Source organism: Mytilus edulis, chromosome 6, assembly GCF_963676685.1.
Source record: "Mytilus edulis chromosome 6, xbMytEdul2.2, whole genome shotgun sequence".
Classification (NCBI taxonomy): domain Eukaryota; kingdom Metazoa; phylum Mollusca; class Bivalvia; order Mytilida; family Mytilidae; genus Mytilus; species Mytilus edulis.
Window position 1 is genome coordinate 38,159,169 of NC_092349.1, and position 25,378 is coordinate 38,184,546.

General features: G+C 30.3%; 1 protein-coding gene across 2 annotated transcripts in view; it reads left to right on the top strand.

The window, feature by feature from the left end:
* Positions 1-7: 7 nt before the first annotated feature.
* The window catches only part of LOC139529070 (glyoxalase domain-containing protein 4-like), a 57,411-nt gene continuing 32,040 nt past the window's right edge, over positions 8-25,378 (top strand). Inside the window, exons 1-5 of one of the 2 annotated variants that reach the window (XM_071325314.1) lie at positions 8-256; positions 4,891-4,940; positions 7,703-7,823; positions 8,895-9,033; positions 16,156-16,206. In XM_071325314.1, coding sequence (XP_071181415.1) covers positions 167-256; positions 4,891-4,940; positions 7,703-7,823; positions 8,895-9,033; positions 16,156-16,206 — 451 coding nt within the window. In that variant the 5' untranslated portion in view covers positions 8-166. The remainder of the gene's footprint in view (positions 257-4,890; positions 4,941-7,702; positions 7,824-8,894; positions 9,034-16,155; positions 16,207-25,378) is intronic. The other variant, XM_071325315.1, reaches the window with a different exon arrangement.

Below are 25,378 nucleotides of genomic sequence, written 5' to 3' on the forward strand. Positions count from 1 at the left end.
GTCTTTCAGGAGCTTAGTATATTAATTTTGTTTGCTTACAAACGTTGTGAAGATTCTAAATGTTTGAGTGCATTTAAACTAATTATAAACAGATGGAACTGGTGACAGTGGTGTAGACACATTTTAAACTTTTGAGAAGTGACAACTGTAAAAATAAAACCAAACCATGGCAACACGAAGAGCTTTACATTTTGTGTTTAAAGTTGGAAACAGGACAAAAACTGCAGAGTTTTATAAGGATATTCTGGGCATGAAAGTAGGTATATATAAAAAAGAAGATGTGGTATGATTGCCAATGAGACAACTATCCACAAAAGACCAAAATGAAATAGACGTTAACAACTACTAGGTAGGTCACCTTCTGGCCTTCAACAATGAGCAAAGCCCATATGAGGCAGGCGTTATACCAGAAAAGAACAGAACAGAACATATTTTATTTCCAATTAAGGGCCCACAAGGGGCATACAGAGCATACATGAATAAGGCAAAAGAATATTGATTTCCATAGATACATAGATACAAACATTTGTTTACATACAGTTACAATACAATTACTAACTCATATTCACTTTAATAAATTTACCAACAGCATTAACATTGTTGATTAAGGACCTGATTGTCTTAATTCAGTTTAATAAATAAATAAATTTGTGCTCAGATTATCAAGTATAGAAAAATTTGGAATTCTTTGGCAAACAAAGTCAAAGAGAGCATCTCTATCTGATTAAAAATATTCACAGTTAGTTAAAAAATGCATTTCATCTTCAACACAGCCAGAGGAGCATTTTTTTGCAAATTCTTTCATTTCGTAGAATATTTGAAAAATGACCAACTTCAATTTGAAGCTTATGAGCAGAAATACGTAATTTGCATATAGATCTTCTAAAATCAAAGTTCTTAATTAAAGAAAGATAATTTTCATAACCAAAATTCTGCTTAAATTTCACATAATTAAACTGTTTTCCATCAGAAGCTTTATTTTGGCTAGCATACCGATTGCTAATATATTTCGTGTGAATTAATTTACTAGATATGTTCAAAAATTTATATTGTCCGAAATGTTTTACTTCTTGTTTAATTTCAAAAATTTCTAATACTTTTTTAACAAATGAGAACTAAGAAGTTATGTTAGATTTGTGAAGCTCTTGGCTGCATTTATAAGCATCTTTCCTGTATATCATGTATATGGGGACGAATTTTGTATGAATTATTTTTTTGTATCTTAGGCAGCAACCATTTGATTTTCTGGGGTCGAGGGGGGAGACTGGATTTTTTTTGAAAAAAAAGTTTTGTTTCCAGTTTTTGGAGAAAAAAATAATTTGTTTTTGACCCTGAGGAAAAAAATTGTTTGTTTGACCCTCACCTGCCACTATATGTAATGCCATAATCATGATAATTGAAAGAAAAAAATTGTTTTCGACTTGTCTCCAAAAAAATAGATTATTTTTGCCAAAGGGAAAAAAAAAGTTTGTCTGGGAAAAAAATCCAATTTTGTATATTTGCTCAAAATTCAGATTTGTGTCCGTATTTTCCTTTTCGAAAGAAAGACATAACTTTTTTGTTTTAAAAGATAAACACAAATGTTTTTTTTTGTTAAATAATCGGTAACTTCTGTTTTTTATAAGGATCATTAAAAATTATGCAATTTTTATTCAGAAATAAGTCATATTTATCAAATGTTTATGAATAGAGGAACAAACGTCATTTTTTGCTGCATGTTTATCAAAATTAAAAAAAATCCTCTATATACAGTTTTATAAAATTTAGGTCACATAATCTCCTTGCAAAATGAAACAAATTGCTGTTTTAAAAAATAGGGGTCCATGCACTCGTTTTCAAATTAAATCAGTTTGAATGATAAAAATCAGTCGAAAAATGTATCTTTTCCCCATATGTCATAGTTTGACGTCGCGAAAATAACATTTTACGTTAGCAACATCATTACCTCCCCTGTAACTGTATCGTATGCCCTTAAGTTATGACGTCATATGCAATGTAAACAAAGAAACGCTATCATCAGGTTACGTTTTTTCATATCAAGGAATTATTAAAAAATGAAATTGGTATTGCGTTCCTTCCTATTTTATACTAGACTGATAAATATATATTTTACTCAAAGTTTCATACAAACGAGACCGGAAAAAGGAAGTACATTGTAGATTTCTGCGCTGATGCGGGAATTCAAAACATGACATCTAAAAAATTAAACGATTTTGAGTTCATTAGTACAATGAAAATTTCAGGAAATTTTGTGTTTTTTTTTTTTTATTATTGAATTTTCTACTGTCATGACTGTTATTGGGGACTTTGTCCCCATATAAAAGGCCCTGATAAGACAATGTAAAACAATTCAAACGAGAAAACCAACGGCCTTATGTAAAAAAAATTAACAAAAAACAAATAAAGTAACACATGAACAAACGACAACCACTGAATTACAGGGTCCTGACTTGGAACAGGCACATACATTTTGTACATAAATAATGTGGCGGGATTAAACATGTTAGCAGGATCCCAACCCTCCCCCTAACATTTTGCTAACCTGGGACAGTTGTATAACAGTACAACATAAGAACTTTAAGTATAGTCTTTCAACTTTGCAACAAAAATTTGCTTTCAACTTATTACATAGTGTAATAGTTAATATTAGTAATAGTTTCGAAAGGCCAAAAAATCACTAAGGTATAAATTTCAAAATATATCATTTCTTGGAAAGATATAAACTAGCTGCGGAACTGTATCTCTTAGATCCTTATGTAATTTTTTGACTATTTGCGGTCCATAGATAGTCCGCAAAATAAAAATATATAAAAAAGGACCATAAAAGAGGGACAAAAGATACCAAAGGGACTATCAAACTCATAAATCGAAAATAAACTGACAACGCCATGGCTAAAAATAAAAAAGACAAACAGACAAACAATATATAGTACACATGAGTCAGAGACAACATTAGAAAACTAAAGAATAAACAACACGAACCCAACCAAAAACTAGGGGTGATCTCAGGTGCTCCGAAAGGGTAAGCAGATCCTGCTCCACATGTGGCACCTGTCATGTTGCTTATGTGATAGCAAATCCAGTAAATAGTCTAATTCCGTAGGTCACATTCATAAACAGGATGTTGAGTTGAGTTAGGATATCATATATTTTCAAAATAATTTGTATAACTAGTCAGCCATTGTAGATAGAACCTTTGGTAACTCAAATAAGCTTGATTTAAATCTAAATCAATGTTTACCAACAACATGAACAAGTTGCCAGTACTCAAATCGATGTCTCAATCCTGTATTCTTTAATAATGATTAGTCATGAAAATGAACTCTTGTAATTATCTGATACCAAAAAAATAAAAATAAACTATTTAATATTTAAAACTAAATAGATGATTGTATATAAAATTAAAAACAAAGAAAAAATGTAAAAATTGAAAATACAAAAATGTATGACCAAAAACAATTTTAAACAAGAAATATTTTGTTAATCTAATGTTTTGACAAAATTTATCCATATAAATTATTAGAAACATTTACCAGACATGTGCCGGAAAGTAAACATCAGGACGTTGATGGTTTTCTGTAATAAAAGAAGAAGAACTTACAACTGCTAATTAAGGAATATATATATATCTAACATTGTTGGGTTGATGATATATATACATGTACAATAAATCAATTCAGCAATCTAATGTAGTTATAGAACCTGTGTTCACGCTTTGCTTGCATGGATCTTGCTACATTTTGTTGTTCTTTCTAGTTTACTATGTTTACCTTCCTTTCTGAATGCTCTGTTTTTGTCATACTGAAACCATGGAAACTCACCTTCAAAAATTTTCATCAATAATTTCTTGGCTGATGTATACTAGAACCTAGAGGAAAACAGAGCATCTTCAGATCTTTGTAATCAAAAAATGGACACAGGTTCGGTATCTAAATTAGATTGTCAGTTCTGTAGAAGTACAAGCACACTTGATGAATATTTTATAACTAAACTACATGACCATGATATTAATCAAAAATGAAAGTCAAGTGGGTAGAAATGTCTGATGCAACAATGCACCAGAATGCCCTCATGATCTTGCGATGAAATAAAATGAGGTTCTAACATTGTCAAATGAATGCTAATTATTACATGTATTACATGTATTATGATCCATTATTATTTTTGGGATACTAAATTTCAAGGATTTCATGGGCATATAAATTATAAGTTATAACCATAGATTTAATTGTTTAATGAAGTACACGTTTTACATCGGGGGTGAACATGAAATAAAGTAGCACACAATTTTTTCTCATTCCATGAATGTTGCCGTACAATCTAATTAAAAACCGATCTCTCATCGCTCCTGTTTCTGATATGTCGCGTGGGAGATCTAACGAAACCCGCTTTGAGGTCACATGTGAGTGACCTCGTAGGTGTGTCTTTTTGGACCAATGAAATTGAGTCTTCCACGATCTTGGAAGTTTAACGTAAGGCAAAGGGATGTAACTCATTTTATTTACGACGAAATCGTCAGTCATAATAATTCATAAACTTTTTTGATTGGCTTATTAATAGGTCGTCAACTCATTTGCATATCTTTATAAATTCATGACTTTTAGTTCACTCACATGTGACCTCAAAGCCGGTTTCGTTAGATCTCCCACGTGACATATCAGAAACAGGAGCGATGAGAGATCGGTTTTTAATTAGATTGGTTGCCGTATCCACAAAAACATGAAAAATTTAATGAATTCACTCGTCATGCTAGTACTTATAGTTTTATTAGAAATGTATTTAGTCAATTATTTCAGTGATGATTATAAAAGTCATACTTATTTGTTTTCTCATTATTATATATTATATAATAGACTAAACCCTATTTAAAATGTAATGTGTTTCTTTCAGTTTCTACGACATGAAGAATTTGAAAAGGGATGTGAAGCTGCATGCAATGGGTATATTAATCATATCTAACTAAGAGTTCTTTTTTTGTAACAATTTCATATTTTTGGGGGAAATATTAAAGGAACAAAAAGGGAGTGAGTCTCTTCTAAGTGAATTAGTACAAAAACTTCATTTTACATCTACAGGGTTATAAGTAAAGCATAAGTAAAAATGTTTAGATGGTTATAAGCATGATAAGTAAAAATGTTTAGATGCTTTTAAAAAAATAACTGAAACAAAAGAGCTTTTCCTTTTCTTTTGGTTTGTTTCATATGTGTGCAATGATTTTGATACACCATATCATTTCTCTTCTCTTATTTAGCATGTACATTTATTTCTAATGTTAAATATGTATCAGAATTGTTTCATAAATGTATAGCAGCAGAGTTTGAGTACAAGCTGTTGCTTATGTAATGAAATGTTTAAACATATGCATGACATGGTTTTTTACAAAGTATTCAAATTTTTCTTACATTTTATAGAGGAGACAGGTGTAAATAATTGTTAAGACTTGTGTGTTATTTTCTGAAGTTGTACAATCAATTTGATTTGACTTCAATAAAAAAATAATGAGGGGGATTTTAAATTTTCATTATTTGATGCCTTTTACTTTACTATTAAAGATTACCATGTATTTCACAAATAAATAGGAAGAATTTGCACCACATAGAAAATACTGTAACATTTGAAGAATGTAATGCTAGAAAGATTTCTCATTTGCACATTAAAATTGCCTATAAAGGATATGTTTTGAAGTGAAATCTGTTACATGAAGTTACATTTTTTATCATGAAAGTTAACAATATATAGTGATACATGTAAATTCTATTTTTCATCAGTACGCTGTTTGAATTTCATAGATTTAAATGAAAAGTGACAGTATCATTTTTGTCGAGCCTTCGACTTTTGCGAGACTAAGCGATCCTACATTCCATCGTCATCAGCGTCCTTGGCGTCGTCCTCAAATATTCACTCTGGTTAAAGTTTTTAAAATTTTAATAACTTTCTTAAACTATACTGGATTTCTACCAAGCTTGGAAAGAAGCTTGTTTATGATCATAAGATAGTATCCAGAAGTAAATTTTGTAAAAATAAAATTCCATTTTTTCCGTATTTTACTTATAAATGGACGTAGTTTTTCTGCAGGGAAACATTACATTCACTCTGTGGTTAAAGTTTTTAAAATTTTAATAACTTTCTTAAACTATCCTGGGTTTGTACCAAACTTAGACAGAAGCTTGTTTACGATCATAAGATAGTATCCAGAAGTAAATTTTGTAAAAAAATAAATCCATTTTTTCCGTATTTTTCTTTTAAATGGACTTAGTTTTTCTGCGGGGAAACATTACATTCACTCTGTGGTTAAAGTTTTTAAAATCTTAATAACTTTCTTAAACTATCCTTGGTTTGTACCAAACTTGGACAGAAGCTTGTTTATGATCATAAGATAGTATCCAGAAGTGAATTTTGTAAAAAAATAAATCCATTTTTTCCGTATTTTACTTATAAATGGACTTAGATTTTCTTCCAGTTAACATTACATACACAGTTAAAGATTTTAAAACATTTATTAGATTCAAAAACTATCCTGGATTTTTACCAAACTTGGACAGAAGCTTATTACAATCAAAAGATAGTATCAAGAGGAATATTTTTATTGATTTTTTTCCTCACTTTTGTTGAGCCTGCGATTTACAGCAAAAGTAGCCTAGGCGAGACACCGGGTTCCGTGGAACCCTTACAAATTTTTATATCATGTAGGTATTTACAGTCAGTAACTATGGTGAGACAAATATTTATCAGTTAAAATAATAACAGCCAGTTTATTAATCTTCAGTGTGAAAATAGAACAGCATTAATCAAACATAGCTTTATTTGATACTGATTAATGTTTTGTTATGCATATACAGCCTTCTTGACTTATTAGTAAAAGGTAGCACTATTTATTTAAATTTTGCCTTGATCTTTTTTTATATAATTTTCCACCTGAAGTAAGAAGATTGAAATGGTTTTCCTGAGTCAAGTAAAGTGAGAATACAATCACGCCATAAGAAAACGCCATTGATATTGTTTAGGAAAATAGCAATAAACAGATTATCCAAATTCAAGCTACAGTCTTTCTCCTTGATCATGTTTCTCGACTACATCTCATCTCAAGGTTTTCACATTTTAATGCTACTATTGTTGTAAACAGCAGCAAAATTAGACCTAGAATTCCTTGAAATGGCAGCCTCTTCCAAGTGGCAGATGTATAGAAAATACATATCTTAGTGATTTTGTTTAAGATGAATGTATAAGGTCGAACATAATAAATAATGATCAGAATATTTTGACTTGAACTGAATACTTTTAAACTTATGATTTTATGAAATTATTAGTGCTTTTTGAGCTATTAATAATGTTCCACAGTTGCCTCCTTTTGAAAGAACCAACACATTTGCATAACATAAGCATGCTTTATAATATCTTTATGCAAAGTTGTGCTACTAATTCTAGTGATATTTTACACCTTTACTATATTTTAGGTTGTTCGCACATTTGCTATTTTACATATAGTGTTTTGGCACATTAGGAAATTTGTGGTATTAGGCACTTCTGGTTTGTTACCTAAAATGAAGGAAAAGTTTTCCTAAAATGAAGGAAAACACATTTGGTAACTGACTGGCAGATTCACCATATCTTTTTTACATAGATTAATAAACATCATAATATTTCGTGTTGTAGACCATGCTGCTATTATCACATGATGATATTTTCTCTCTGACAATTTCAGTCCATATGATGGTAAATGGAGTAAGTCTATGGTAGGATATGGACCAGAGGATTCACATTTTGTTGTAGAATTGACATATAACTATGGCATTGGTGCTTATAAATTGGGAAATGATTTTAGGGTTTGTATAATATAGTAAGATTATATTATTTGTATTGAATCTATGTATTGTACCCAAGAGTTCAAGATAATTGCTGTTCTTTATCCCAGAGGGAAATAGTCATAGGCGGATCCAGGGGGGGCCCTGGGGGGCCCGGGCCCCCCTTTCGTGGGAAAAATTTGGTTGATTATATAGGGAATCATTGAAGCATGACTGGAGCGGGCCCCCCCTCTGTCAGTTAGCGGGCCCCCCCTTAGGAAAAGTTCTGGATCCGCCACTGATAGTAATGGTTTGTATATATCGCCTTCCCGGTTTGCAACTTCTTAGGAAGTCTTGACAGAATGATCTGTTCCCTTAAGTTAAGACACGCTGTCCAATTTTTGAATACAGTTATTTGAATGAACACATGCTTCCTCAGAGGACAAGGACTTTAAAAGTGTATAAACAGGAATTTCCAATATCAAGCAAGTCCTAAAAGAGTCTTCTTGATCTGAAAAAAGTTACATATATTGTCTAAATATGAAAATCAAAGTTTACTTTGAAAATGCAAAAGTATACCAACTTTCAAATATCTCACACTGAACATTGCTGAAGGTACCGGTTTGATAATTAGGAGTGATATCATGGATATTGAATAGAAATGCAGTAATTCAAAATTAGTTTTGCATTAACCATTACACCATTCAGTGTTTTTAAAGTCACATTCAATGGCACCTGGCTTAACCCATATAAATTGATAATGTTAGATTTGCATATTGGATATCTTTGACCTGTCTTAGAGTTAAAATGCCTCAATGGAGATGATAATGTGTGCCTGTAAGGATCAACTCTCTTATAATAGTGACTGTTGACCCTGTCACATGAGTTAGTAATTCTTACTCTTAACCATACTTGAGTAGTTTTTGAGTTGAGTAGGCCTCTAGATCTGCTAGTTCAATTACCTAAATGAAAACAAGCTTTAGCGTAACATATCAACTGACAGCATTCAGGCTTTTGAATCAATCTTTTTAATGACATTTCCTTTGTGATGAATTGGCTACCAGCACTCATTTTAAGTACTCAGTACTTTTCATTTGTCATGTTCTATTTCAGGGTATAACCATTCATTCCAAAGACATTATTAGAAATGCCAACAAACTAAATTATCCAGTGGTAACAGATGGAGAGTCACAAATTCTGACCTCTCCTGATGGCTATAAATTTATTGTCATGGAGAAAGAAACAGAGGGAGGTATGTTAAATACTCTAAATATACAGAAAACAAGGAGTTATTTGAATTTGGAATAATTTGGAATTCTGGAAAATTGATTAGAAATGTATGATTAAAACTACCCAACTAAATAGGATTAGAATGATGCATGCATGGCTTAGGTTGATTTTACTTTCACTATCATTTCAGTATGAACTAACTAACCCCCTTAGCCATGCTCTTATGGCTAACCCTATTTAGTTGGATTAGTTTTCATCATAAATTTCTCATAAATTTTCCAGATTTCAAAATGATTTTAGATTCAAATAATTCCTTGTTAGAACAGTACAGGTACACCAGTTCCAAATCTGGTCATCCATTCAATATATTCCTTCCTGTGATTAGATGCATATTTAAAAAGATTTTTTTTAATTTGTCTCTAAGGTATAAAACATAGATAAGAAACTTTTAAATTAAAAGCATATCAAAGGGTGAACTGATGTACAACTCTTCAAGAAGAGCTGCAAAAAGTGAGCAAATAAATTAACTTCATAAAGTATCAACTTGAATTCTAAAAATGTATGAGACTTTCAAGAGTTCAATATTGTCTGTTTCCTATGCTAGGTCTAAAACTGAGTCCGTTCAAGCAAATAAATTCAAAACATGGCAAAGTATTTCAATAAGAAAGAGGAGAAAACAACACATATATGCTTGGTACAATGTTTGATTGGTAATGAGACAACTATCCACCAAAAATAATAAGAGGATGTGGTATGAGTGCAAATGAGACAACTTTCCTTCAAAGTCACAATGTGTATAAAGTAAGCAATTAAGGGGCAAATTATGGCCATCATCACAGAGCCTTGGCTCATACTGAAAAAGGCAAGCTTTAAAGGGCCCCAACATAACTAGTGTGACACAATTCAAACTGTAGGAAAAGCAACAGTCTAATCTTCATGAAAAAGTAGAAAAAAACACTTTTAAACAACATCAACACTTATGAACCACATCAAAGTTTGTAAACATAAGGGCAAACACCACAAGATAAATTTCTTACATATAAGGGTGTAAACTACTTAATAAATAACATGGACTTGTGGGTACCTGCTACTATTGTTCAGAAATGTAGATCTGAAAACTGATTATATAAATGTATAACCATATTTTGTGTTTTCTCCTTGAGTATTATTTAGTGTGTCATGGAATGGTTCTAAATGCAATAGTATGAATGTTTGAATGGAACAGATAATTAATCAACACCTCTGATCAAATAAGTTTATTTTCTCTTTTTTTTTAAAACACTACACAAAAAAAGAAATCAGGCTAAGTTTTAAGTATGGAATAACAATTAGTTTTACATAAATCATTAAAGAAATTTAAAAATAACACGGATAAAGAAATTTCATGGCAGGATGAATTTATTATAGGATCTGTATTCAATACATCTTTGCCATTTCTATAGTTAAAATAATAAAATCATGACATTTTCAATTTAGAGTTATTTCCCTTTAGTCTGAACCTAGTCTAAACTTACAACACTATTCTTGATGTACCCAACAAAACATAATTATCATATAAAGTTATTGATAAAGTAAAATGTCTCAATAGTAATCAGTTATTTTCAAAGATGATTCTTTAGATGATATTTGACATAATTTGTTATTGTTACTAAAAAAAAATCATCTTAACATTATTTGTTTACAAATTAAAACACTTCAAACTGTACATTTTTTTTTATAATTTTCAAATTAACTTTATCTGTATGACAGATTAAATTTCTAAAACATGTTATATGTAAATTATCAATAGTAACGTAACAACTGATTCTCTGCAATAAAATACAAATACACATTAACAAACACAGTAAATAAAAATGTAAATTAAAACACTAAAAACATAATACTAAACAATCAATAAGTATTGTTGAATTAAAAAGTTAATTGAAATAAATATTTATTTTTAAATTTGTTTTGAATTTTTTTTTCTTTAAATAAATATTGTTTTTAAAAATGTACATAAATATCTCTTACCGATTATAATCTCTCTATTTAAAATACTGATGTTTCTCTGAATAATAAATAACTTGCAATGAAAAAAAAGACTCTCAACCCATATGGAATCTACTGACCACATAAATATTATATTAGGTCACTAAAATACTATATAAGGGACGACATCAAAAGTTCAATGTAGGATAAAAAACTCAATTCACATAGTTTTTTCACTGACCCCCCATCCCCCCTCTTGACTTCATTTGGGAAAAATTGATTTACCAATAGAGATATATGTAAAAATCGATTTTAGATATACAAAACTTGTAGAATTTTAACCCCCCTCCTCCAAACTATTTGATTTAAGTTTTTTATCCTACATCGATCTTTTGATGTCGTCCCTAACTAATAGTATATTAATGGAGAATACAGGTAATGAATATCAGCAGTAACAGAACCTCAAAGAATGTTCATAAATTTTTTTATGATTACAAAAAAAAAACAGCCATCATTTGCAATATTTGATTATTATGAATAGTTTCTAAAAAAAAAAGATTTTTTCCAGTAGACATTTCAAGAAGCTTTAATTTAGTTTTTTGAACACACAACATATAACAATTGGCAGCAACATCCCATGGGGCGTATGACATTTGCGCCGATTTTGAAAATTTTCATTCTTTCATTTGCGCCGATTTCATTTTTTCATTTGCTCCGATTTTATATTTTTCCCTAATTGGATTTACAGGTAAGTTACAGGTAAGTTTACGCTTTTATATTGGCTGAGCACAGAGTATAAAGACAAATCAAGTGACATTGCAATTGGTAAATGGCTATCCCAATGTTTCAGGTTACCATTCCTTTCCCTAAATGAAATCGATGACTGCTTCACGTTTGACATTGTCTGACGCTCCCCTCCTTCTGATGACAAATGTCATACATTCTTAGACAACGTGCAAGTACACATTCCATAACGGTCAACTAATTCGTCAAATATAGAAGATGCGAAATCATAAGAAAGGAATATATTAGATGTGTTGCCTATACATACTCGGCAAGAACAGATTTATGATTTGAATGTATTCCGTTTTTATAGATTTGAATGCTGCACATATATTTTTTATTCGTCATTTAAGTATAAACAAATGGCTTTTATCTAAGGTTTTTACTTCTTGATTTTAAGCAGGAAACAACAGTTTTATACATGTTATGATTGACAATTCATAACATATGTACAACTGGCTAACGGATGAGGTCTTTAATGATAAATGAAAATAACATTACTGGGATGGAGAGTTGTCTCATTGGCACTCATACCACATCTTCTTATATCATTTCACCTGTTTTTACCTGTTATTTACCTGTAAAAAAAATTGGCACAAATGAAAAAAAAAATCGGCGCAAATGAAAGAAAAAATCGGCGCAAATGAAATGCAGAACGGCGCAAATGCAAAAAGCTAGTAAACTAAATGTTAATACTTTGATAAAGACAAATGTTGTGAGCATGCGATGTTAAATGAGACAGTATTATGACTGAATAAATGATAGTTAAAAATGAGAGGATGTGATGAATAAATTGATATAGTACATTTTAATTTATTTTTAAACCAAGTTGATCTTTATTAGAATTATGATTGCAGCCAAATGGGACATATCCCCACATAGTCTGAAAATATTCATTTTGGCTGCCAAGTACGTGTTCCACTTTCAAAACCAAATTCTATGGCGGCTGCGGACGTGACCTGCAATGACTTGTGGGAAATATTAAACATTAAAAGGGAAGCAACTCTAACTATTCTATTTAAGTCTTAAAACCAGGAAGCATTAGACTAATGACTTTTGTTTAATGACATTTTAAATTTTAAAGATTTGATTAACCATTGTAAATGCAGTTAAAGGGAAACTTCGCAAAAAAATCAAAAATTGATATTATGTCCATTCTGTATAAAAATGCTCAAATTTATAGATATTAAAGTTTTATTCCGCTAAATAAGAGATCACCATCGATTTTAAATTTTGAGTATCAGTTCTCTGCTCTCCGCCATCTTGTCACCTTCTCCGATGAAAAATCCCGATATGTCTATAAACCACAAAGGAACAAAACTACAGTAAACGATGTAGTCGTAATTGCGTGTCGATATCTTGTCAATCGTACGGTTGTTTTATCTGACTGACTAACTTGATACGGAAAATGGTCTTATATTTTTAAATAACCATATAGTCTGTTATTTTTAAACTGTTAATATTGTAATTAGTTAAAAAGTCAAAGTTCAAATCATAAATAAGTGTTCCGTGGAAATTGTTTTCGAAAATCTAATTCGTTCATAATTCTTTCAAGTAATAAAGTTTATTTAAACAAATTCGGATCTTCCCTCATCGGATCACCAGCATGGCTAAAGGTATTACTCCCAAAGGTATTGGAAGGGGTGTAAGGTGACACGTCCAGGTATTCAATCGATTTCCTGTCCGGCGGGCTTGCAAGTTCATGCATCATTTCACTTCTGTAGGTATTGATCAGTGTACACGACCGTTACTTATAACTTTCCATTTTGAACTATCAGGTGCATGTATAATATACATTTTTGTCTTGCGTGTCCGAAAGTGATATAATATACTAGTCATTACTGAACTCATACGCTTGTTTATAAATAACATTTCTGGTGTAAATAATATTATTTATAAAAAAAAAAAAAATACAAAAAAAAAATTGAAGAAATACAAATCTATTTACATATTTTTCCAAGGGTTAATTTGGGAAAATGTAATATATACTCGTTGTCAATAGTTTAGGACAGATTGGAACATACCAGAATTATTGATTTAAAAAAATGTGCGCACTTGTCGACGATTCGTGTATACATACGCCTGGGTAGAAAGTTACGGAACTATAGTCAGTAGCGCAATTTAAAATATGTATACATGTATACATTGAACATAAGAAAGAAACATACATTTTGTGTAAATTGTGGTAAAAGTTTTGTAAATAGACTAGTCCACGTATGCCAACAGTATGTAATCAACGAATTCGATAGACTATTGTATACCAAAAGAAGAAGAAGAAAAAAAAGAAACAATTTCATTTAAATACAGGTCAATTTATAACTTGCTTTGGTTCATCGAAGTTAAGAACATAGTAAACTCACAGATTTATATATCAATTAGATTGTTCTCGAATAAAGGACGAAATTCGTCATCATCACAATTGTTCCAACATTCATGTAAAATATATGCAACTGGACGTACACTAATAATCCTCAAGGGATGTGAATATTTTCTAGGAAAACTATTGAGTATCAATTTCGGGATTTATTTTCTTTCTTGATATTCAATGACAGCAAGTTAAAGAATAAACTGCTTGTCGGATATTTGTCCGCTTTAGGGGTATTCTTGCAAGTTGAACAGACTTATAATAACATTCAAAAATAGGGAAAGATAACATTAAATTCGTTGTCTTTAATTTTAAACATCGTTGGTCAAATAGTTATTTAAGTATATATATACGTTGGGAGACGACGATTATTATAGTAGTCTCAGATTTTAATAAGGACGTTCCCGATTATGAATAAATTTGGTCGACGTTTTTCACACTTGAAAAGAATATCTATTCGTAATTTTTCGATTCCATTCCAATACAAAAGTATTTTTTCTTTATTCGTACATATTATATTCCGCTTCGGTAGAGTTATCTTCAGATAGTTTCATATATTAATTAATACATGGCTTTCAAAAGTCTAAATGTAAGTGTTCTCGTACATTTTTTCGCCTAATAAAGACAAATAAAAATGATTTAGTAAAGCCAGAGACATATAATACAAAGCTATTTCTAATTTCTAAGTCCCCCTTTTTTATGAGACATAAATCAAGGACAAGACTTGTATATCATTTCATTCTGACATATGAATTAAGTTTCCCGTCTTTAACCGAAAATTGTGTATTTCTTAGTAAATTAACTTATTTGAATTCAAATAAATAATAGCACCAAATATAATTAAATAATTCCACGGCGACCAATTTTTATTTGTCACCAACTTGAATATGTATTTTTAATGTGTGTATTAAATGCTCCCACTGATCCGAATAGACAGTCACACCTGGCAAGGTTTGCCCTAGAGGCGTGGTTAAATACCGAAGTGCAAATAACAATTTACCTTTCAACAAGCCATCTACGAGTATTGCCACAGAACCGTGAATACACACATCGTATAAACCTAGTCATAGCAGAGATAGTAAAAGGTCAATAATAGTACACCAACATATTGTCTTGACAGATTATTGTACTTTAATTTGTTCACCTTATCAGTCCGAAAATGCATTTATTAGAAATAAATTTATAACTTTTTGTGTTGTCTACAAAAATAATTCGAATATATACGTTTAACATAGATAATTTATCTCACGAATGAGTACAATTGAACGTCTGTGCGTTTTATCTTCTTATTATCGGATGGTTATTAGATAAAGCATAAGTCATCGGCGCGCTTACGATTACGTTAAAATATGATTAAAAACCAAGACTTTTAATGATTGTATTTTAAATCCCGGCATGCAAAAATCAGGAGAAAACGTCACGACCTACAGGAAGTAGTTGATATTTTTTCATTAATTATTGAATTTCTCCTTTATTACTGCACATATAGCGATAAAACTTTGTGAATATATATATTATGTCATAATGAACATATTTAAACCATAAGTAAAAAATCGTGAATTTTCCCTTTAAAGAAACATATTTAAGTTTACACAAGTCTTTCTACTTGATTTATTTGTTCTATTGAAAAGATGAGTAAAAATTTATTAAAATAAAAAGCAATGACATACAAAATTCTAACAACTAAACAAAATGGTGTCATAGACCTTTTTTGATGATTTTTAAAGCATTCTCAATAAGTTGAATATATTCCAATTTTTTCCCATGTTAGTGACATTACTGCATATTTTCATTTGGAAATGTAACATCTATTTTGTGCAAGTCAAAAGTGGGAAACATTCAATAATTATTATGAATGAAGTTTGATAATGAAAAGGCACTCTTAAAAGCCAAGAGTAAACCATGACCTCTAAATTAGTCATGCTTTGTTTTGATTAATATATATATTAATAATCATGTGTATTTTGGCTTGAAATTATAAATCATAAATGTTAGATATTTTGACATGTTCTTCTTTTCTATTTACAGACCCAGTTAAAAAGGTTACCCTGTCTTCTTCAGACTTGGACAAATCTGTTGGTAAGTAGATATACAATGTATAGCATATATTCAACATTCAAGCTTTAAATCACAGTAAAATTGAGAAAGGAAATGGGGAATGTGTCAAAGCGGCAACAACCCGACCATAGAGCAGACAACAGCCAAAGTGTCTACCAATGAGCAGACTTCTACAGACAGTTGGACAAATCAGATACATTTGCTGCTGCTCAGACAGATATTTGCCATTCATTTATCCATGTTCCATATTTAGGTGCCAAAATAAAAATAAAAAGAACTTTGAATATATTTTATGTCATTTTGAATAAAATATGAATATTATTTCCTCTAATTTTTCTGATAAAATTCATGATTTACACTATAAAGCTAAATTATTTGAAAACTGTTAAAATTTATGTAAATTGATAAAGACTTTAAAACACCCAGTATAAGTTATAATTCATAAAAGATTTATCATTAATTTTTCAGTGAAATTGATTTATTTGGTGAAGTCTTAATTAAGGTGTAATAGGTCTGTGTAACACTTATCACATCAAAGTTTTAAAAAGTTTTGAAATTTTAGATTTTTGGGAATTTTGATCAAAGTTTTAAAATATCAAAATTCCAAATTGTGTAAAAGTTTTGAAATTTTGAAATTTAACCAAATAATTAAAATATTAAAATTCTAAATGTCGTTTTAAAATTTGATAGTTTAGAAATTTGATCAAACTTTAAAAATACTAAACCTAACGTGCAATTTTGATGATTTCACTTTTTGAAAGTTTGATTTTTTTAATTTTTGATTAAGATATCAAAAATAGAAAAGGGGCGAAAAAAGGGGTAACTGTAAACACGGCTCTAATTTTAATCATTCTTAGTTAGGAATAAAAAGCACAAATATATCAAATCTTTTTTAATTAAAAATTAAATAATTAAAAAAAGAAGTCTTTTTTTTATAAAACATATATATAAGACACTGATTACATGGGATAACAGTATCCTGAAATTTTAAGGTTGTGCATCTATTAAAAATTATATTTAAACCTATTTAAACCGGCATCAAATAAGTTGATTCAAATCTCTCATATAAGGTTTGTGTTTGAAATAAATAATTCAGAGAAATTTCGTGTCCCCAGTGCCCAACATTTAGAAGTAACAGTGAAAACTGACCAACTCGCAGTAGTCAAAATAGTATTATTCACCATTTTGTCGTTCCTGATGAAGGTAGATCAAAAAAAAAAGCGCCTACAAGTCGCATGCAACTTTAAATGTTTTGTTGTCTTTTTTATCGACTGCATGGCGATAACATATTGCGTTTTATTATTGATTCCTGTTCCAAGTATTGATACAGAAGGAATATACTTAATTTATGCATGGTGTCGCAATGAACGTTGTGCCAGGCGTGCTTCAGCTTACCCATAGACAAACAAGTGTACTGGTTCAATGATAATAGACGTCATACTATACTCTGAAATATTACATTGATCTAAAATTAAAATAATACAAGACTTAAAATTTATTGCTATTCCTGAACATTCCTGAAATATTTGTCACTGGCAACCAAAAATCGATAATTAAAAATAAGTTGTCTACATACAAATTACAAAGAAACTTGGGATTCAACTCCCTCGGGCAAAATAGCCCTTATAGATGGATTTTGGTATGTTTAACTTCACTTTGGCCAAACACCTCTTCAATTGTTTCAATTCTTATATATATATTTACTTAACTTTCAAATATTCAGTTTTCAGCGTTCCGAAGTTGAATGCTTTACTTAAAATTCGTACAATGATATCCCTTAATACAAAAAAAAATCCCTTTTCTTTTTTTATTTGCTGTTTAGAAAACAGTGGATGATTTAGGGCCCCTAACGGAGCTACGTATATATATGATAAATGCATATACTTTTTACAAGCATCAGTCCATGCAAACGTTGTCTAAGGGAGCAACCATTTAACTTCAAAAGTGGGGATATGGTTGGTTTGTCGAAGAGAGAAAAATAAATTCGTGCAAAGGGCAAACAATTTTATAAAGTTTTTCATCACTATTAATCAAATTATTTGGTTCAAAATTTAACACTATAAGGCATGGGGAAAATCTGGATTCAGAATTTGTTTTGTCCTCTGCTTGCACAGAATATTTTTTCTTCGTCAAATTGGGGATCAAAATATTTTTATGTACCATTATTGAAGCCCCATGTGGAAGTATTCAACTAAAAAGAAATGCCACCTTAGTGACAATATTTATATATTTATTCCCTTAAAGATTACCATTTATCGCTGATAGAAACTTTTGAAAATAATTTTTAATTTCCAAAATGCCGACACCTACAAATGGATAGATGGGCGCTTAATGTGCAGCGGCAACTATTACATGAATATGAAGGCTGAAAAAAATGTTTACAATAATGTATACGTTTATATGATATGAATGAGTTCAGCTTTTATAAAACCAGCACATAAGTTGGGTGTTAACGTTTACTTTATTGGCCTTTTCAACTTAACTTGATTCGAGCGTAAAGTTCAGTAGAAAATATATATACATACTCACCCTAACCATACTATTTGACCTTCTGTGAGTTGGTAACTTTTTACTATTACTCCTAAAATATGGGTGCTGGGAAAACCAGCAAGTATAATGGTCATTATCAGAGCAGTGTGTCTTGTTTTATAATGAAATCTCTAATTCTTTTGAGAAATATTTAATTTGTCATCAAATTTTTCACCGCTTACAACGTTCTGCCTGTGGTTTTATTTTATACATACACTTTTAAGTATCAGAATGTTTTCATTTTATTTTATTTTGTTTCGCAGTTTACAGGTACCCCTTTTTCCGCCCCTTTTCTATTTTTGATATCTGAATCAAAAATTTAAAAAATCAAACTTTCAAAAAGTGAAATAATCAAAATTGCACGTTAGGTTTAGTATTTTAAAAGTTTGATCAAATTTCGAAACTTTCAAGTTTTAAAACGATATTTAGAATTTTAATATTATTTTAATTATTTGGTTAAAATTTCAAAATTTCAAAACTTTTACACAATTTGGAATTTTGATATTTTAAAACTTTGATAAAAATTCCAAAACTCTAAAATTTCAAAACTTTTTAAAACTTTGATGTGATAAGTGTTACATGGACCGTAATACCACCAAATCATAGTAAATCACATCATGTTGCATACAAAAGGGTCCATAAAACACAAAATATTCACTTGAATTTGACAGTTGTAGGAAATTAATCCTACATTTCTTTACAGTAAAAACATTTCTGGGTCATAAACATATATCTTGGGTGTTTCAAAGCACCATTAATATTTTTTTGATGTTTCTATACATTTGTTTGGAAACTTGAGTCTAAATGGTTACTAAAGGTTGTATAAAACAGAAGAGACAATTTGATTGGTTGACTTCCAGTGAAGGTTATTTTCTTATATGCAGTGAAATGGTATTTGAAATTTGGATTAGAGTACTGGACAGGATAAAACTTTACACATGCCAAGGTTTCTTTATACATACACAATGAATATATAGTAAATGAAAATAACTCTTTTTATTACATTGGTTGCAATGAATTACATTGGTTTCCCCAGTTAGATAAAAACCGATAATTTCACATGTGAAATAAACGTGGTTATTTCACTCTCTGACGTCATACAACAATAGGCGTTGTCAAGACATCGATAACGTCGGATCAAAACAAATTGTCAATGCGTAGGAAAAAGATATAGTTCCTTACATTTTCTACATTAATTTCATTAAAAAAAATCCATTTGCCAATGTAATAAAAAGAATAACTAATCGCCGTATTTGAATATCAAAAATAAGACAACTTGTGACCGAACGCCGCTATGGATTAAACTCGTGCTGCGCACTCGTTTAATCCATGCGTCGTTCGGTCACGCGTTTTCTTATTTTTGATATTCAAATACGGCGATTAGTTATACTATAAATAAACATGTGCCTCCTAAACACTTCTCTGGATTTACTTGCATAAGGAACTCTCAACCGTTAAAATATGAAAGCCAGGGATGTATAAATAGAAATGTTGTAAGTAACTTTTTGCCTGCTTAGTTAAATATAAAAAAGAAGATGTGGTATGATTGCCAATGCGACAACTCTCCATAAGAGACCAAATAACACAGACAATATATCACAATTCAAATGAGAAAACTAACAGCTTATTTAAGTAAAGCATCTTTTCTTGAATGTTTTAGAATTTTCTAATCTTAATATTATTGTTTATGTGGTCTTAACTGTATTGGAAGAAGAAAACAAAGTAAATGCTATAAATTAATTATGTTTTAGCACTCATAGAAATTAACTTTATACAGTTTAGCTTTATCATCTTTCTGGCTGCATCCAATATAGAGTTGTAAAATGCCTAGAATAGTTAGTCATTATGTAAAATGACTGAATCTTGTAGGCTTTTAGAAAATGCCTAAAGTTTTCCAGCATTTTTGCAAAATGCCTAAATTTAGTAAATGCCTTTTGCATATACATACACAGTAAATGAAAATTAAATTGTGCCTCCTCAGCACTTCTCTGGATTTTCCTCTATCCTAGAGGTATGAAAGTCAAAGATGTAGAAATAGATAGAAATGTTGTAAGTGTTTTATGCCTGCATAGTAATAGCATCTTTTCTTGCATGTGTCAGAATTTTCTTACTGTTCTACGGACTTAACTGTATCTAGGCAGAAAACAGAGCACATGCTGTGATATAATTATTTTCTAGTACTCATAGAAGTTAACTTCATAAAGTTTAGCTTTGTTTGAGCTATTATCTACAGTGTAGCATCCAATATAGAGTTGTCCATCTGTAGAAAAAGCCAGAGAAATTGGATATAATATGCCTATATCTTTAGTATTGTATTGTGTTATGTAGTTTCCATCACAATCAAGGACGTGCAGTAGATGATTATCTGGGTCTGAAACTATGACATTGTCTCTTGGGGTTGTTGCTACTCCACTACAACTGAATGGAAGCCTATTTATTTCTTTCCTTCCTTCATAAGTATTTATAATATTCCCTCCAGTTCCTAGAACTATAATTTTGCATTTGTCTGCTGCAACATCAATATCAACAACAAAAATGTTGCCATTATCAGTACTAGTTATATTCCATGGACATTTGATGAGAGGTTTGTTATTACTGTCATGTTGATAGATAGCTTGCTGCTTTCCTTTTAGATCCATAACAATGACAACTCTTCTGTTTTCTATTCCTCCCCCTACTATAATTTTCTCTTTAGTGCTATGTACAGAAATTATTTCAAAAGGCGAACAATTATATACAGAGTCAACTACTTGATCAGTTCCATTGTTTATCTGTTTTATTCCTGAATCCCCAGTGCAAAGAAGAAGATCATCGGATTTGTTAACAGATAGCCCACTAGTCTCAACATCAAAGCTGTGCAATACTTCTAAATTATTGCCTTCACGTTTGACTTTCTGTAACATAGAAGAATTGGTATCACTTAACCATAAAGAATTAATGTTGTCTACTGCAAAAAAACTGATAGCTCTTAACTCAGTTTGGAATTCCTTTGATAGAACAAGGATTATTTCACACTTTGAAATTTTCGTTATTTTCTGTAATGACCCAAAATTAGACTCAATGATCTCCCCTGAGACAAATTTCGTCACTATGTCATCTGGGAATTCTATTGATCTTAAATCCGTTTTATCTAATGTTAAGTTTTCAATGTTTTTGAAGAATTTTGCTGCCTCTGTAGTACTTGAAATATCTTCTAGTTCAGTAGATTGCTTGTTGAGATCTAATTTAATATTTTGTATGTTCTCTTTTTCTTCTTCATATGCTTTTATTGAACTCTGATGATCTTGATTGAGATCAGAAAGAAGTTTGTCAGCATACTTAGCAACATCTGTCGTAAGAACTGTCTTTCGGTTTAGAATATCCTTTTTTGCATTATTATAACTCTCTGATTTAGATTTGTTTATTTTTGCCAATGTTAGTTCATTCTCTTTTAACCTTCTTTCATTGATTTTGACTTCTGTTTGTCTCTTTCTAACATCAATCATTTTATTCTCATAAAATTCCTTTATTTCTCCCATGGTATGTCCATTATGTTTTGTTGAAACACAAGTTGCACAAACTAAGATATTACAAGCTTTACAGAATAAACAACAATCTTGACCTTTGTGTTTTTGGCATGGAATGTTGGAGAAGTCCATGTTTATCTCCCCTTCTTCAGCAGGCAGACCAATCTCTTTAATATCACAGATTTGATGTTTATTAGCATTTTTGAACTTAGGATGTATTTTGTTTTTACATGTCTGACACATCAGGAGATTGCAGTCTTTACATTTCCACTGGATCTTTGGGTTACTTTCACAGAGTTCACAATTTACTGGGAACTGACCCTTTGATATAGATTTAGAAAATGCCATCATCTGTAATATTTGGCTTCTTTTTTCACTCACTCACCTGAAAAAAGAGTTGTAATTAAAAGAATTTTATTGGTATAAAATACTTATTTATATAAGACATTTAGAATAAGCATACTTTGTCTTAAGATATTAATTTTATTTGGCTTAGAAACGGTTTCGAAAGCAATGCTGTGCTGAACTTTTCTGTCCTGTTTTGAGACAAGTACAAATGAAATTTATGTTTTCAGATATTGTGCATGGTTATTCTTTTTATACTGCAACTACAACTCTTTCAACTGTTCCAAATGGAATATTTAGGGAAAAACCATAATTTTTTTACGACCACAAAAATTTAAAAATAGCAATATCATGTTGTCGTTGTCGTCATCAGCTTTGTCTGGAGACAGATGGTTTTCGGATAATAACTTTAGTATAAGTAAATAGAAATCAATAAAATTTTAATACAAGGTTTATAACCACTAAAGGAAAATTGGGATTGATTTTGGGGGTTATGGTTCCAACTGTTTAGAAATTACTGGCCAAAAAAAAAGAGTTTCCAGACAATATCTGTATGAAAAACTGTATGAACCTCTCTGAAATTATACCACAAATTTCCATACTACAAAGGGATGGCCCAAATAAACATTTTTGTAGTTTCCAGACAATATCTGTATGAAAAACTGTATGAACCTCTCTGAAATTATACCACAAATTTCCATACTACAAAGGGATGGTTAGGAATGAATTATGAATTTGGGGGGGGGGGGGGGGTTATGGCTCAAACCATTTATGCCAAAAAAAGGAGAAAAACCAGGGTTTTCGGGTTAAAGGACAATTGATACAATTTAATTCAGTGTAATCCAAATCAAGTTACAGTGAGTTGACTATGGGTGTTACCGTTTACCTGTAGCTATTGTTCAACCAGATTTAAACATTGACAATACAATAGGGACATTTAAATTGACCAGTTGGTTTTGTAAGATTTAAATCTACCTTGTTGCTACCTGTAAAAAAATTTATTCACCTAACCCAAAATTTCAGCATGGTTTTTTTCTGAAATTTATCTTGACCTAGGATTATTCTATCAAAAAATTGAAAGGGTAGAAATATTTTTAGGTTTTCATTGTTTTAAATCCCCAGTATTGATAATATTTCTAAAATTTACCATAAAATCTTAATCAGTAAAATATTCTGTTAACTGCATATTAATATGTATGAAAATTAAAACTGTTTTTAAATAATAAATGATTCTTTAAATGTGTAACCCTCATACATAGTATTGTCCATTTGTCAGTGACACATGAAAGAGCTATCCATATGATTTCAGTTTCAATTTTCAGATGGATTATATGTTGTGCATTTCTTTAATGTCCCTTCAAGATTTTCATTTTGGAATATGATATTTGCGGTGTTTTTCTTTGAAATTTATTATTATAAGAGGATTTTTTAGGAAAAAATACTGTGTTTACTGAAGGAAATTCAATTTTCATAATATGGAATAAGTTATCTAAAAAGTTATAAAAAATCAAACTTGAATGCAAGAAGGAGAAATAATTGTAACACATTCATTATAAATTTTGGGATATATTATAAAAGTGATTAAATGGAATATATATATATCATTGGAAGTATCATGGAAATGAAACAAAATCTTGTTAAATTCATAAAGTGGATATAATCTAATGTAGCGATAAAGTGAAATGAAAAAGTAAAATATTTCAAAACATTCCTAATGTTGGGATAATATGAATGTGAAATTGGAAATATTATAAAGTTCTGGATCTAGTATTGTTTAAATGGAATATATACATGTAAATGAAATAAAAACTCAATACTGTGGATATAATAAAATCAAGTGATATTGTGAAAATATATGAATAAACTTATCCAAAATATTTGTAAAGTGAAAATACTCATTTTAAATGTGATAATGGAAATAATCAAATATTGGAAAGTCTGTACCTGTTTTTAGGGATATATACATGATATATGGGCAGAATCAATTTGCGCCAATTGCAGTTTTGAAAAGGTATTAATTGCGCCACTCTCTTTTATTTTGATGGTATTAATTGCGCCAATAAATGAAATGAAATTGCGCCACATTTACCTGTTAATATTTTTTACCTATATCATACATGTACCTGTACATGTTTTACCTGTATCAAGACAAAACAAGACAAATACTTTATTAAAGTCTCACCACTTGTTACATATGAAATATACAGCTTTTTAAAACACAAGTTAACAACAAGAACCACTCTATAAAGAGTTTTGAGAGACTATAAAACATTTTTTTCTTAAAATTATAATGCAAATACAAGTCAACTATCACGAGTATAAAATACATTTTCGCTTTATTAAAATTTCATAGCAGATTTTGGCAGTAAAGAATACCATATTTTCATTTGTAAAAAGAAATATGATTTTTTCATTATCAGTGTCCAGAAATAAGAACGTCACATTTTGAAAACTGCGTGTAAAAGAAAAGCAACCAATGTGTTGTCAGAGCGACCTTCAAAAATAATAAATTAAGAGAAGAAGAAAATTTAGAAAAGAAAGATTTAAAATATGTGTGTCCGTCTATGTATAGAGAGAGTAGAAAACTGCGTCCGGCTTAATCTAAAAATCGAGCAGAATTTCACAGAATATTGGATGATATTGGTGTTGTTACAAACAAAGATGATGACTTTGTATTGTGTAACGATCCAGAAAGCGGTATAATTTCATTCGGATGCGAGGCTAATTTGAAATTTCAGTTTACAATGTCAGAGGAATTTTTTGCTGTTGGTACCTAGTCAATCATTAAGTTGTTATTTATAAATAAAAATATA